Source organism: Nycticebus coucang, chromosome 14 (assembly GCF_027406575.1).
Source record: "Nycticebus coucang isolate mNycCou1 chromosome 14, mNycCou1.pri, whole genome shotgun sequence".
Taxonomy (NCBI): domain Eukaryota; kingdom Metazoa; phylum Chordata; class Mammalia; order Primates; family Lorisidae; genus Nycticebus; species Nycticebus coucang.
Window position 1 is genome coordinate 78836318 of NC_069793.1, and position 16678 is coordinate 78852995.

The 16678-nt window shown below is 38.8% G+C and overlaps 2 protein-coding genes across 21 annotated transcripts in view; both read right to left on the minus strand.

Annotated features, from left to right (window-relative positions):
- DLG2 (discs large MAGUK scaffold protein 2) overlaps window positions 1–16678 on the minus strand; it is a 2435891-nt gene that overhangs the window by 733977 nt on the left and 1685236 nt on the right. The window lies entirely within an intron of this gene.
- Window positions 15165–15700, minus strand: LOC128564674 (ubiquitin-40S ribosomal protein S27a). Its single transcript, XM_053560250.1, has one exon. The coding sequence runs from the start codon at window positions 15665–15667 to the stop codon at window positions 15197–15199; it is 471 nt and encodes a 156-aa protein (XP_053416225.1). The 5' UTR covers window positions 15668–15700; the 3' UTR covers window positions 15165–15196.

Below are 16678 nucleotides of genomic sequence, written 5' to 3' on the forward strand. Positions count from 1 at the left end.
TCAAAGATTAGATGGTTGTAAGATGTTAGTTTCATTTCCTGGTTTTCTATTCGATTCCAAATGTCTGTGTCTCATTTTTGTGCCAGTTCCATGCTGTCTTGACCACTATGACTTTGTAGTACAGCCTAAAATCTGGTATGGTGAAGCCCCCAGCTTTATTTTTACTACTAAGAACTGCCTTAGCTATACGGGGTTTCTTCTGGTTCCATACAAAACAGAATCATTTTTTACAAATCTTGAAAGTACTATGTTGTTATTTTAATAGGAATGGAATTGAATAGGTAGATTGCTTTGGGAAGTATAGACATTTTAAGAATGTTTATTCTTTCCAGCCATGAGCATGGTAAGTTCCTACAATTGTTAATATCCTCTGCTATTTCCTTTCTTAGGATTTCATAATTTTCTTTATAGAGGTCCTTCACCTCCTTTGTTAGGTATATTCCTAGGTATTTCATTTTCTTTGAAGCTATGTGAAGAGAGTTGTGTCCTTAATTAGCCTCTCATCTTGACTGTTATTGGCGTATACAAAAGCTACTGACTTGTGGACATTGATTTTATATACTGAGACATTACTGTATTTCTTGATGACTTCCAGGAGTCTTGTGGTTGAGTCTTTGGAGTTCTCTAAGTATAAGATCATGTCATCAGTAAAGAGGGAGAGTTTGACCTCCTCTGCTCCCTTTTGGATTCCCTTTATTTCCTTGTCTTGCCTAATTGTATTGGCTAGAACTTCCAGCACTATGTTGAATAGTAATGGTGACAGAAGACAACCCTGTCTGCTTCCAGTTCTAAGAGGAAAAACTTTCAGTTTTACTCCATTCAGTAAAATATTAGCTGTAGGTTTGTCGTAGATAGCTTCAGTCAGCTTCACAAATGTGCCAGCTATGTCTGTACTCTTCAGTGTTCTAATTAGAAAAGGATGCTGGATTTTATCAAATGCTTTTTCTGCATCTATTGAGAGAATCATATGGTCATTATTTTTGCTTCTGTTAATATGGGGGATAATGTTTATGGACTTGAGTATGTTAAGCCAGCCTTGACCATGATGGCTTAGTATGTTAAGCCTACTTGACCATGATGTACGACTTTTTTGATGATAAGCTGTAATCTATTCGGTAGGATTTTGTTGAGAATTTTTGCATCTATATTCATGAGTGAAATTGGTCTGAAATTCTCCTTTTTAGTTGGGTCTTTTCCGTCTTTTCCTGGTTTTGGTATCAGGGTGATGTTTGTTTCATAGAACATGTTAAGGAGGATTCCTTCCTCCTCAATTTTTTGGAATAATTTCTGTAATACAGGAATAAGCTCTTCCTTGAAGGTTTGATAGAATTCTGGTGTGAAGGCATCTGGACCAGGGCATTTTTTTGTTGGAAGCTTTTTTATTGTTTCTTTAATCTCAGTGCTTGAAATTGGTCTGTTCAGGAGCTTTATGTCTTCCTGGCTAAGTCTAGGGAGAGCGTGCCAAATATTGATCCATTTCCTTCACATTTTCAAACTTCTGGGCATAGAGTTTCTGGTAGTATTCAGAAATGATCTCTTATATCATTGTGGCATCAGTTGCAATTTCCCCTTTATCATTTCTGATTGAGGTTACTAGAGATTTTACTTTTCTCTTTCTAGTTAGCCTGGTCAAAGGTTTATCTATTTTATTTATCCTTTCAAAAACCCAACTCCTTGTTTCATTAATTTTCTAAATGATTCTTTTGTTTTCAATTTCATTGATCTCTGATTTAATTTTGTATATTTCTTTTTTTCTACTGGGTTTAGGCTTAGATTGTTCTTCTTTTTCTAATTCCATAAGATGGCTTGTAAGTTTGTTGATGTGGTCTCTTTCTGTTTCTCAAATGTAGGCATCTAACGTGATAAATTTGTCTCTCAAAACTGCCTTTGCAGTATCCCGGAGGTTTTGGTAGCTTGTGTCTTCATTGTTGTTATGTTCAAGGAAGTTAATAATTTCCTATTTTTATTTCTTCCTGCACCCAACTGTTGTTCAACAGAAGGTTGTTTAATTTCCATGCCTTTGTGCGGGGTTGAACATTTTTGTTGGAGTTGAATTCCACCTTTAGTGACTTGTGGTCTGAGAAGATATAAGGTAAAATTTCAATTCTTTTGATTCCGTTGAGGTTTGTTTTGTGTCCTAGGATATGATCAATTTTGGAGAATGTTCCATGGGACAATAAGAAGAAAATATATTCTTTTTCTTTGCAATGGAGTGTTCTATATATGTCTGTCAAGCACAGTTGTTCTAGGGTCTCATTTAAGTCCCTTATATCTTTGTTTAATTTCTGTTTAGAGGATCTGTCCAGCTCTGTAAGAGGAGTGTTAAAGTTCCCTGTTATTATGGTATTATCAGATATCATATTGCTCAGACTGAGTAAGGTCTGTTTCAAGAATCTAGAAGCATTTAAATTGGGTGCATAAATATTTAGAATTGAAACATCTTCTTGTTGTATTTTTCCCTTAACCAACATAAAGTGACCATCTTTTTCTTTTTTGACTTTATTTACTTTAAATCCACATGTATCTGAAAATAAAATTGCAATTTTTCTTTTCTTCTGAATTCTGTTTGCCTGAAAAATTGTCTTCCAACCCTTAACTTGGAGTTTTAATTTATCTTTTGAAGCTAGGTGTGTTTCCGGCAGACAGCAAATGGATGGCTTGTGTTTTTTAATCCAGTCAGCCAATCTATGTCTCTTCAGTGGGGAATTCAATTATTGACATAATTGATAAGTGTGGTAGTGTTCTATTCATCTTATTTTGTGAAATTTCATTGCTTAATTTTACCTTTTGCATCAGTGTGGAAGTTAGGTTTTGTTCTTTAATTGCTGAGTTCTTACTTTGCTGTTGATCCACTATGATGGTCAGTGTGTAGAACAGGTTGAAGTATTACTTGTAGAGCCAGTCTTGTTGTGGTGAATATCCTCAATGTTTGTATATCAGTAAATGATTTGATTTCTTCATCAATTTTAAAGCTTAGCTTAGCAGGACATAGAATTCTGGGATGGAAATTGTTCTGTTTAAGTAGATTAAAGGTAGATTACCATTGTCTTCTTACTTCGAAAGTTTTCATTAGAGAAATCTGCAGTCACCCTTATGGATTTGCCTCTGAAGGTCAACTTGGTTTACTCCTGGCAGCTTGAAGAATCTTTTGTCTTGACTTTGGACAGGTTCATCACAATGTGTGTTGGAGAAGCTTGGTTAGAGTTGAGGCAACCTGTGGTCTGAAATCCCTCTGAAAGGAGTGTGTCAGAATCTTTGGTGATATTTGGGAAATTTTCATTTATAATATTCTCTAGTATGGCTTGCGTTCCCCTGGGACATTCTTCTCCCCCTCCTGGGATACTTATAACTCCTATGTTTGAACACTCCCATAATTCTGTCAGTGAACATTCTGGTTTTTCTCTTTTTTTCTGCCTCTTTAGCTATCTGAGTTATCTCAAGAGCTTTGTCCTCTACCTCTGAGATTCTTTCTTCTGCATGGTCTAATCTATTGTTGATACTTTCTATTGCATCTTTAAGTTCCGCATTTGACTGCTTCAGTTCCTTTGGCTCTGGTGTATTGTTTGTATATTCTTAATATTGTTCATCTCTTATTTGATTCTGTTTTTGCATTTCCTTTTAGTTATTTTCCACTTTATGAGCAGTTTCCTTCATTGTTTCCATCATTTCCTTCATTGTTTTCATTACCTGTATTCTAAATTCCCTTTTTGTCATTTCTCCAGTAGCTACCTCATGGTCCCTTGGGGAGGTTGCTCTGGACTAGTTTTTCATGTTGCCAGGATTTTTCTGCTGATTATTCCTCATGAGTGATTTCTTTTATCTGTTTCCTTGCCCTAATTTTTCTTTCACTTCCTCTTGCTCTTTAAGTTGATGTGCCTCTGGCCTAGGGTTTCGTTGAGTCCAGTTTTTCACTGCTTTTGTCCTCATGGGGTCCTGACGTCTCTCACTGACTCCCTGTGTCCTCAAAGGGATGTTTATGAGCAGATCCTACCAGCCAGAGATGCCTGAAGTCTTTTCCCCCCAGACCCACAGTGCCCAGTTGCAAGGAGGCTTACTCAGCCATGATCTTCAAGATTTTTTTTTTTTTTAGACAGTTTTACTTTGTTGCCCTTAGTAGCGTGCTGTGCCATCGCAGCCCACAGTAACCTGAATTCTTGGGCTCAAACGATCCTCTTACCTTAGTCTCCCAAGTAGCTGGGACTATGGGTGCCTACCACAACACCAGGCTATTTTTAGTGATGGGGGTTTCACTCTTGCTCAGGCTGGTCTTGAACTCCTGAGCTCAGGCAATCCACCCACCTTGGCTTCCCAGAGTGCTAGGATTGCAGGTGTGAGCCACTGTATCCAGCAAAGGTATTGTTTTTTAAGGTATAATGCTATTGCAATGTTTTATAGACTATAGTGTAGCATACACATAGCTTTATATGCACTGGGCAACAAAAATGTAATGTGATTTGATTTATTGTGATATTCACTTTATTGTAGTGGTCTATAATGAATGTGAATTCCTCTGAGATATGACTATACAAAATTTTAAATAATTTTGATATTTTTTCTTGAATAGTCAGTTCCTATTTCACATGCTAACCTTTCACTCAATTCTTTGCAGAATAAAAACATAGACAGGGGTCATTCTTTTCTCAATATGATTTAGGATGGAAGAGCAATGTTGCTCTGGGAAGTGTCCTCATCTGTAGACTAAAATGTAGGAGCAGAGTAAATTTGCATCCAGTAGGCTACATCCATCTGATAAGAGACAACCAGTAGTCAGAGAGCAGCAAGAGAATTAGAGGGCTAGTGCTCTCCATCGATCTGAAAGACTTGTTAAAGATACAATGACAGGCCTGTCTGGCATCCTGGAATTTAGTCTTGATGAGGAGGGAAGCCACCTGGTGCCTTTTTCTGGGGAGTTTTGTTTTTGCAGATTAAACTTAATTTATTTTATCTGTAAATCATTATTTCATACTCACATTTTAATCAAATGCAAGCTTTTTACCCTCTGCTTCCCAATCTTCAACACAGGCTCTTCAGAGATGACCCAATTTGCTCCCCTCTAGGTCAAAACCTTTCTGGTAACAGAGAGTTCCCTATATTACAAGGGCCTATGCTGTAGAATTAGATAGTTTTCAATTGTTCTCAAGCTTTTCTTCTTTTCCTAAGCCAAGGTCTGTTGCCCACTCATACCTATTCTCCCTAGTTCTGTGTTTCAGAGTGACAAAATTCTTTTCTTCTTCCCACCCACCCCTCACTTACCTAACATTTACTGAGTATTTCAGTGAGCAAACCAAACTTTTCTGCTTTCCTAGGGCTTAAATTCTAGTGTACACAAATAAAATGAATTTGGAATACAATACCTAGTGGCAATACATGTTATGAGGAAAAAGAAAGCCCTGAATAAAGGAAGGGAAAAGCCTTGAAAAGAGCATTCCTGGCAGAGAGAACAGCAAGTACAAAGACCATAGGCAGGAACATGCTTACAGCTTTGGGCAGTCATCCGAAAAAGCCAGTGTGACTGAAGCCTTGTGGACAGGGGGAAATGGATAGGAGAGGAGGCCAAAGAGGTAGTCAGGAACTCATAAACTATGGCAAGGCTGTGGATTTTGATTAAATTGAAAGGGAAGCTAGTTGATAGTGTGAAGGAGGGGGTTGATATCCTATAATTTATGTTTTTAACAAATTGCTTTTATGTGAACAGACTGTAGAGGGGCAAAGTGGGAAGAAATACTAGTTTGAATAATACTGCAGCGACTAAGAGATGACAGTGGTTTTGTTTACAGCAGCCGGGGCAGAGTTTGTGAGTGTAGACTGACAGCATTTGCTAATGAATAGATATGGGTGTGAGTATAAAAGAGAAAGCAAGGAAAACTCTCCATTTTTGGCCTAAGCAATTGTCTGTCATTTAATGAGCTGGGCAAGAGCAAGAAAAGCTGGTTTTGAAAATAAAATTGAGGTATGTTTTGTATGTTAGTCTAGAAATGTCTATTAGATAGATGGCATATAGATGATTATATTAGATATATAGCATGGGGATGGAATTTAATGTCATACTACCAGATAAGACTACCCAGAAAATGTTGGTAAATAAATCAGGTAACTAAATCTTAGGAATTGTAGATTTTAGAGCTTAAAGAAAGAAAATGTTCAAGAACTTTTACAATTTTCTACTCTAAAGTTATTTATCTTCACAGATAAATCTTGAGAGAACACTATTAGAAAACTAAACTAGCTTCTTCCTGGAAAAATAGCTGATATGTTTCATGAAAATGAGATGTTGTTGCTAGGACTCGAGAATCAAGGTAAAACAAATAAGCCAGAGCTCCAAAGTGTTCTTTTTCTAATTTAAATTGACTAATGGAGCAAATGTTTCACTCTAACAGATGTCCCATTTTGTCCCCGTATTGATATTTTTAACTCAAACGATCATGAATACAAATGGCAAGAGTAAAACTGAAGCTTTTCACAATCTACTATAAGTATGTCATTTTCCATGGTATTATTTCCAAAAATTATGTGTTATTCCTGAGAAATTATATTGAATTTATAATTAAAGTCCTGATTATTTTTGTTTTCCTTAAGTTTACTTAGATTGCAAGAATCTTCTTAGGAAAATTTGAAAAGAAATTTCCAGCTAAAAGTTTTAAGGGTTGTGAATTGCAATAATGAGGAACAATACCAATGAAGTTAATGAGAGAAGTAACTCTGCATGATTTTTTATCTAGTGGGTCACAGTGCCTTCTGTGAATGAATGGGGACTAATTTCAAAGTGCTGAAGGAAATATATAGAAGGGAGCAATTCAATTTCAGCAACCAGTTGGTAAACTGCCAAACATTCAACTGTTGTACTTGGCTTCCAAGGACTCATCCAAAGTCTAACCCTTCTGAAGTCTGATCTAATGGTACCACCAGAAAATGCCTGCCTCAAATGCCTGTCGCCAATAACAGTCTAGGGTAGAAATGTATATGACAGATGCAAATGAATATGCTGCTTGGCTACACAAAACAGTGAGTAAATCCAGGTGACTGTAGGCCTAAGATTATCTTTTATTAGTTAATGTAAATGCAGAATCTCAAAGATTGGTTTCCTATTAAGCAAACGAAAATATAAATTTTAGGGTGGCGCCTGTGGCTCAGTGAGTAGGGCGCCGGCCCCATATGCCGAGGGTGGTGGGTTCAAACCCAGCCCCGGCCAAACTGCAACAAAAAAAAAATAGCTGGGCGTTGTGGCGGGGGCCTGTAGTCCCAGCTGCTGCGGAGGCTGAGGCAGGAGAATCACGTAAGCCCAAAGAGTAGAGGTTGCTGTGAGCCGTGTGACGCCATGGCACTCTACCCGAGGGCAGTACAGTGAGACTCTGTCTCTACAAAAAGAAAATATAAATTTTAGTTCAAATTTAAGCACAGGGAAAGATGCTTCCACAAACTACGCATCTTTTGTTCTAACAGCTCATTCCTTTAAAAACTCTCTTTTCACAAACTGCTTCATTCATTAGAAAATCAAATTGCAAATACCTGGGAAAGATCAGAGAATCAAAGAATAAAACTTGCTGAAGTTTCTAAAGATAAGAGCCATCAAAAAAGTCCAGTTTCTTTTTATGTAAGACTAGATTTGATGGACAGGAAAAACAACACTTTTGATCCATCTTGCTTAATGCAGTCTGTTCAGACTATTTACATACTGATTTAAATGTGAAAAATTGTATTTCAAGACAGTTTTGATCAAAGACTCATACTTTTAAAGGCTCTAATAATTGTATGATGGACACTGAGAAAGAGAGAAAAGTCTTACACATTTCTGTATTTCCTGTCTCTAGCACATTTTCTGGCCACTGGTGTTGGATATTAAACTAGACGTTTATTGAAAGAATTGAGCTGAATCCATTCAGAATTACTTTTCCTAGTCAAACATCTTTCACAAGTGGTGTTTCTTCTCATTTTTAATTTCTTCCCATACAAGTTGATGTTAAGTTATTTCTTAGGACTGGTTATGATTTGTTCATACACAGTACTTTTTGCTTTTTTATATTAAATCATACCTGTATACATTGATATGATCATGGGGCATCATACACTCACTTCATAGACCATTTGACACATTTTCACCACAATGGTTAACATAGCCTTCCTGGCATTATCTCAATTACTGTGCCAAAACATTTACATTCTACATTTACCAAGTTTCGCAAATACCCCTGTTAGATGCACCACAGGTATGATCCCACCGATCCCCCTCCCTCTACCCACCACCCCCTCCCTCCCCTCCCTTTCCCATTTCCCCCTATTCTTAGGTTGTAACTGGGTTATAGCTTTCATGTGAGAGCCCAAAATTAGTTTCATAGTAGGGCTGAGTACATTGGGTACTTTTTCTTCCATTCTTGAGATACTTTACTAAGAAGAATATGTTCCAGCTCCTTCCATGTAAACATGAAAGAGGTGAAGTCTCCATCTTTCTTTAAGGCTGCATAATATTCCATGGTGTACATATACCACAATTTATTAATCCATTCGTGGATCAATGGCACTTGGGCTTCTTTCATGACTTAGCAATTATGAATTGGGCTGCAATAAACATTCTGGTACAAATATATTTGTTATGTTGTGATTTTTGGTCTTCTGGGTATATGCCCAGTAGAGGAATTACAGGATTGAATGGCAGATCTATTTTTAGATCTCTGAGTGTTCTCCATATCTCTTTCCAAAAGGAATGTATTAATTTCATTCCCACCAGCAGTGCAGAAGTGTTCCCTTTTCTCCACATCCATGCCAACATCTCTGGTCTTGAGATTTTGTGATATAGTCTAGTCTCACTGGAGTTAGATGATATCTCAGAGTAGTTTTGATTTGCATTTCTCTGATGATTAAAGATGATGAGCATTTTTTCATATGTCTGAAGGCCGTGAGCCTGTCTTCTTCAGAGAAGTTTCTCTTCAAATCCCTTGCCCAGCCTGCGATGGGATCCCTTGTTTTTTTCTTGCTGATGCGTTTGAGTTCTCTGTGGATTCTGGTTATTAAACCTTTGTCAGAGATATACCCTGCAAATATCTTCTCCCATTCTGAGAGCTGTTTGTTTGCTTTACTTACTGTGTTCTTGGCTGTGCAGACGCTTTTTAGTTTTTTCAAGTCCCAGTAGTGTATTTTTGAAGCTGCTTTAATTGCCCGGGGGGTCCTTCTCATAAAATACTCACCCAGACCAATTTCTTCAAGGGTTTTCGCTGCACTCTCCTCTAGTATTTTGATAGTTTCATGTCTTAAGTTTAAATCTTTAATCCAATGAGAGTCTATCTTAGTTAATGGTGAAAGGTGTGGGTCCAGTTTCAGTCTTCTGCAGGTTGCCAGCCAGTTCACCCAGCACCATTTGTTAAATAGGGAATCTTTTCCCCACTGAATGTTTTTAATTGGCTTGTCAACGATTAAATAGCGGTAAGTAGCTGGATTCATCTTTTGGTTCTCTATTCTGTTCCAGATATCTACTTTTCTGTTTTTGTGCCAATACCATGCTGTTTTGATCACTATCGATTTGTAGTAAAATCTGAGGTCTGGTAGTGTGATTCCTCCTGTTTTGTTTTTATTTCTGAGTAATGTCTTGGCTATTCGAGGTTTTTTCTGATTCCATATAAAACGAAGTATTGTTTTTTCAAGATCTTTAACATATGACAGTGGAGCTTTAATAGGGAGTGTGTTGAAATTATATATTGCTTTGGGTTGTATGGACATTTTGATAATGTTGATCTTCCCAGCCATGAGCATGGTATGTTTTTCCATTCGTTAACATTTTCAGCTATTTCTTTTTTAGAGTTTCATAGTTCTCTTTATAGAGATCTTTCACGTCTTTTGTTAGGTAAATTCCCAAATATTTCATCTTCTTTGGCACCACTGTGAATGGGATAGAGTCCTTAACTGCTTTTTTAACTTGACTGTTGTTGGTCTATATAAAGGCTACCGATTTATGGATGTTGATTTTGTAACCTTAGATGCCGCTGTATTCCTTGATCACTTCTAAGAGTTTTGTAGTTGAGTCCCTAGTGTTTTCCAGATACACAATCATATCATCTGCGAAGAGCGAAAGTTTGATCTCTTCTAACCCTATATGGATACACTTGATCGCCTTTTCTTCCCTATTTGCGGTGGCTAAAACTTCCATTACAATGTTGAAAAGCAGTGGAGACAATGGGCAGACTTGTCTGGTTCCTGATCTGAGTGGAAATGATTCCAATTTAACTCCATTCAATATGATATTGGCTGTGGGTTTGCTGTAGATGGCCTCTATCAGTTTAAGAAAAGTCCCTTCTATACTGATTTTCTTGAGTGTTCTGATCATGAAGGGATGCTGGATATTATCAAAATCTTTTTCTGCATCCATTGAGAAAATCATATGGTCTTTGTTTTTTAATTTGTTTATGTGCTGAATTACATTTATAGATTTATGTATATTGAACCAGCCTTGAGACCCTGGGATAAAACCAACTTGGTCATGATGTATAATTTGTTTGATGTGTTGCTGGATTCTGTTTGTTAGAATCTTGTTGAATATTTTTGCATCTATATTCATTAGTGATATTGGTCTATAATTTTCTTTTCTTGTTGGGTCTTTTCCTGGTTTGGGGATCAGGGTGATATTTGCTTCATAGAACGTGTTGGGTAGTCTTCCTTCTTTTTCTACCTTTTGGAACAGGTTGAGTAATAAAGGTACTAATTCCTCTTTAAAGGTTTGGTAGAATTCTGACGTGAAACCATCTGGTCCCGGGCTTTTCTTTTTAGGGAGGTTTTGTATAGTTGATGCTATTTCTGAACTTGATATGGGTCTGTTCAACATTTCCACTTGATTCTGGATAAGTCTTGGAAGGTGGCGTGCTTCCAAGTATCGGTCAATTTCCTTCAGATTTTCATTTTTCTGAGAATAAAGTTTCTTGTAATATTCATTAAGGATTTTTTGGATTTCTGACTAGTCTGTTGTTATTTTGTCTTTGTTGTTTCTGATTGATGATATTAGAGATTTTACTCTTTTTTTTCTGATTAGGTTGACCAGATGTTTATCTATTTTATTGACCTTTTCAAGAAACCATCTTTTTGATTTATTGATCTGTTGTACTATTCTATTGTTTTCAATTTCATTTAATTCTGCTCTAATTTTTGTTATTTCTTTTCTTCTACTGGGTTTGGGGTTGGAATGTTCTTCCTTTTCCAGTTGCTTGAGATATCCCATTAAGTTGTTAACTTCCTCTCTTTCCATTTTCTTGAGGAAGGCTTGCAGTGCTATAAATTTCCTTCTTAGAACTGCCTTTGCGGTGTGCCAGAGGTTCTGATAGTTTGTGTCTTCATTGTCGTTTTGTTCCAAAAATTTGGCGATTTCTTTCTTAATCTCATCTCTGAACCAGGTATCATTCAGCATAAGGTTATTTAACTTCCATGTTTTTGTATGAGTATGCAGATTCCTGTTGTTACTCAATTCAAGTTTTATTCCATGATGGTCTGAGAAGATGCAAGGAATAATTTCTATTCCTTTAAAATTACTGAGGTTAGACTTGTGACTTAAAATGTGGTCAATTTTGGAGTAAGTTCTATGGGCTGCTGAGAAGTATGTGTATTCAGTTTTGTTGGGATGAAATGTTCTGTAGATGTCTGCTAAATCTAAATATTGGATGGTTAGGTTTAAATCTAAGATTTCTTTGCTCAGCTTCTTGCTGGAGGATTGATCCTACACTGCCAAAGGAGTGTTGAAATCTCCGACAATTATGGAGCTGGAGGAAATCAAGTTACTCATGTCTGTTAGAGTTTCTCTTATAAATTGGGGTGCATTCTGGTTGGGTGCATAGATATTAATAATTGAGATCTCGTCATATTGAGTATTACCCTTAACAAATATGAAGTGACTATTCTTGTCCTTACTTTTGATGTTTTAAAGCCTATTGTATCTGCAAATAAAATCGCAACACCTGCTTTTTTCTGATTACCATTTGCCTGAAATATGAATGACCATCCTTTCACCTTGAGTCTTTATTTGTCTTTTAAGTTAAGATGTGACTCTTGTATGCAAGAAATGTGTGGCTTGAGTTTTTGTATCCATTCAGCTAACCTATGCCTCTGTAGAGGACAGTTTAAGCCATTCACATTAATAGAGAGTATTTATAAGTCTGGTGGAATTTTGGGTATCGAGTTTTTCAAAGGTCCAGTGGACATTTTTAATCCTTTCACCAGTGTGGAAGTTGGAGTTTGATCCGAAGTTTCTGAGTGAGTTTACTTTTGTGGTATAGGATTGGGTTGGTCATTGTGGAGGATAGGTCTGAGAATATCCTGAAGAGCTGGTTTACTTATGGCAAATTTTTTCAACATATGAATGTCATTTAAGTATTAATTTCTCCATCATAAATGAAACTCAGTTTAGCTGGATACAAGATCCTGGGTTGAAAGTTATTTTGCTTTTAGGGGATTAAAAGTCGGTGACCACCCTCTTCTGGTTTGAAAAGTTTCAGCAGAGAGATCTGCAGTTATTCTAATATTCTTTCCTTTGTACATAATAGTTTTCTTTCACCGGGCTGCTTTGAGAATCTTCTCTTTCATGTTAATTTTAGTGAAGCTAATTATGATACGCCTGGGGGATGACTTATTGGGGTTGGATCGTGCTGGGGTTCTGAAGCTGTCTGCTATCTGAATTTCAGATTCTCTAGGCATGTCTGGAAAATTTTCTTTCATAATTTCATACAGAAGGTCCTCGGTGCCCTTCGAGGCCACTTCATCATTCTCCGAAATCCCAATTATGCATATATTGCTTTTCTTCGAATTATCTGAGAGTTCTCTGAGTGAGTGTTCCGTTTTTGCTCTCCATTTCTCTTCCTCTTTGAGAGATTGGGAGCGTTCGAAGACTTTATCTTCAATGTCAGAAATCCTTTCTTCTGCTTGCTCCATTCTGTTGCTGAGGGATTCTACTGTATTTCTCGTATCTTTGAGGGCTGTAAATTCTTGCTTCAGTGTGTCTAAGTCTTTGGTGGTTTTGTCTTTAAATTGGTTAAATTCTTGAGACAACTTTTGAATTTCTCCTCGAATTCCTTATTCCATTTTATTAATCTTGTCTGCAATCCAAATTCTGAAATCAATTTCTGACATCTCAGCCAGTTGTTTATGAATGGGATCTTCAATCACATCTGCCGTATATTTTCTTGGGGGGGTTGATCTATTCTGGTTATTCATGTTACCAGAGTTTGTCCGCTGATTCCGCCCCCTGGTTATTTTACTCCCTTTGATTTTTCCCCTGGGGCTTTATCGAAGGCCCATACAGTGTTGTGGCCTGAAAAACTGGGGCCCTGTCTTGTGTGGTGGGGCGAAGTTTTTCTGTCTTGTTTTCAGCTGGTTTCTGTTCGATCCTATTGTAATGTTTACTCTGGTTTGAAGTCTCAGGTGTGTGGAAAAACCAGCAATTAAGTTACCCCACCCACCCACCTCTGGCACCAGTTGGAAAAGGAAAATCAAACCTTCCTACAACTGCATACCCAGGGCACCGCCTGAAAAGTCCTCAGTCTATTAGTTCAGTTCAAAAGGTCCAAATCGATTGTCTCAATCGACACCTGTCTTGGGTGGGAGAGTTCAAGAGGTCTCTGGGAACTGGATCACAGGGGTCTGGTGACTGGTCTGATATGGCTTACTCCAGTGCTGTGTGGAGTCAGGAGGAGCCACCTAGCAAATAGATCAGTCTGGGAAGGTTGATGTCTCCTTCCCCACTTTGCCCCTCCGTCGGACCCAGTCACTAGTATCTCTGCAGATGGCTAACCCAGTTGCCTGTAGTGAACAGATACTCCAGGGGTTTGCACCTGCCTGAATCGCAAGGAAGTCTGCCAGGCCCCTGCAGTTTGCCACTATCTAGCAGGAGGCGATGGGGCCTGACATCTTTGAGTGCTTGATGCAGGTGGTGGGAGGGAGGTGTTCACTAAGGCTTAGCCCTGTCCCTGATTGATGTTGCTAGCAGAACAGAACAGACAACTTTGCGGGGTTCTGTCTCTGTTTCTGCTAAAATCGCCTACAGAAGACGGGCTGTTCTGAGTTCAAATGTCTTTGCTGCTGGAGGTTTGTGTCTGATTACCTCTCTGAGTCGGCCCTGCCCTGGAAGCTTCCGGGGTTTGTGAGCAGCGTCAGGCAAATCCTTTGCTCACTGGTGGCCTCCTCTGTTTGCCCAGGGAGACAGGGTGCGTGGCTTCAGAATATCCAGAAGTGAGCCATTTTGGTGTTAAAGAAAAAACGGCTGTTGATTTGCCTCCAGGAACTGCTGCTCTGGTGTGGGCACCCAGCTGACCCTTTTCTCCTCTGTCTCACGCCCCAGAGTCAGCACTGCATGGCCGCAGTTCATGCTGTGTCCACACCCCTCGAGAGATCGCCCAGGAATCTGGACTTCTGGGGGGCTGGCCTCCAGACCTCCGAGTGAGAGTTGGGGGAAGCTAGAGTTTCATTCAGTTTTATGCCTGGCCGTATTGTTGCCCGGGGAGGGCTGCTGCACTGCACCGCAGGCAAGTGCCGCCAAGGCGTGACTCTCCCTCAGCCAAGTGCCCTCTCCTCACTCGTGTGTCTCAGAGTCAGCACTGACCAGTTGCGGCTCGGGCACTGTGCACTCCCCTAGAGAAATCACCCAAGGATCCGAACTCCTGAGGAACAGGCCCCCAGACCCCGAATGAGAGTGGGGGGAAGCTAGAGTTTCATTCAGTTTTATGCCTGGCCGTATTGATTCACGGGGAGGGCTGCTGCACCGCACTGCAGGGAAGTGCCGCCAAGGCGTGACTCCCCCTTATCCGGGTGCCCTCTGCACACTAGCGTGCCTCAGAGTCAGCGCTGACCAGTTGCAGCTCGGGGACTGTCCATTCCCCTTGAGAAATCACCCAAGAATCTGAACTCCTGGGGGACAGACCTCCAGACCTCAGTGAGCAGGAGGGGAGTGTTGGGGATTCATGGTTGCTGGCAAAGGATTTTGAAAGTTTTATACAGTTTTATGCCTGGCAGGAGAATGCCATGGCACCCTAGTAGGGGAGGTAGGTCCAGTTTTTAGAAGGTCTCTCCCATGGAGTGTAGTGGGAGGGCCTTTAATTTCTGCCCATTTGTTTAATTGTGGGGCTCTTGAGCCAGTCTCATGGGGGAGGGGGACTCCCGTCCGCTTGGTGGTGGATTTTTTTTTTTTTTTTTTTTTTTAAACATTAGTTCATGTCTTTTATTAATTCATATATAATTACTTGTCTTCTGGTTTGTTGAAACAGTAAGTAAGACAACATTTGCCACAATAATGTCTATCAAAGTGGCTGGCCATAAAAACTCCAGCACCACACTCATCTGAAGGACACTCTCGACGAAGGCGACTTATTTTGCCATTCTCATCCACCTTATAGTATTTCAGGACAGCAAGCTTAACCTTCTTTCTCTTATGCTTATTCTTCTTGGGAGTGGTATAAGACTTCTTCTTCCTTTTCTTAGCACCACCACGAAGTCTTAACACAAGATGAAGAGTGGACTCCTTTTGAATGTTGTAGTCAGACAAAGTACGTCCATCTTCCAGTTGCTTGCCAGCAAAAATGAGTCTTTGCTGATCAGGAGGAATCCCTTCCTTATCCTGGATCTTGGCCTTCACATTTTCTATCGTATCCGAAGGTTCAACCTCGAGAGTGATGGTCTTCCCCGTAAGGGTTTTTACGAAAATCTGCATCTTGGTGGCGGTCCCACCGCGATGGCGGATCGGAAAGGACTTGGTGGTGGATTTTATACCTTTTGTTTGCGTCATTGTGATCACAGCTTGTCTCAGCGGTGTTGATGTGAGTTCTTCAACCTTCTTTCTTGTTGCAGCTCAAATCCACCAGGATACTTAACAAATTCCTATCCCTTAACTCTCCTTGTGGACGGGAGCCTCTGTTGAAAGCTGGCTTCAGTCCGCCATCTTGTCTCTCCCCCCGCCTACTTTTTGCTTTTTATGAGCAGAAAGTTGCCACTTTTTAAAAGCTGCAAATACTATTTTTCTGGCATTAATACTGCCAAGTCTATTTCTCGTTGAGTATCTTTGCTTATCCTTCTGTTTTTAAACTTTCTACATTTTCTTTAAAAATTACTTTTTGGTTATTTAAAAGATGTAATACATGTACACGGTAGAAAAAAATCAAAATTTATAAAGAACATACAGTAAAAAGGTAAGTTTTCTTTCCACATCATATTCCTTCCTGGGAATCACTATTCTCTGTTACTTTTCTAGATATTTTAGATTCTATGTATATAAAAAGGATATTATTTTTGTTCCATTTTCTTTCACACAAATGATAAAACAGTAAGCATCATGCCCAGTTTATGTGTTTTAACAACATATATCGAATTTTGTTCTATATCAGTCTATTCATTTCATTCATTCCATACATTCACCCAGTACATTCATTTTTGTTCTTCTTTATTTTTTTAAGTGAATGGTATTGCAATGTATTATATGGGTGTAATGAAATTCTTTCAGCAATTTTTCCTTTGTCATTGAACATTTTGGTTGGACAGTTGTTTTTCCCACTAGAGATGCTGTTGCAATTAACATTGCCATTTCACTTATACATTCACATTTGTATAATGAATTCTTAGAAGTAGAATCACTATGCCAAAATGTTCAAGCAGTTAAAAAGTTAAAGATATTTTAATATTATTTCCAAGATGATGGAGCAATTTACACTCCCCCAGACTTTTTAGT

Bases quoted from the DNA above. Each gene is read 5' to 3' on its own strand.
- LOC128564674 (XM_053560250.1), bottom strand. From the start codon at position 15,667: ATGCAGATTTTCGTAAAAACCCTTACGGGGAAGACCATCACTCTCGAG.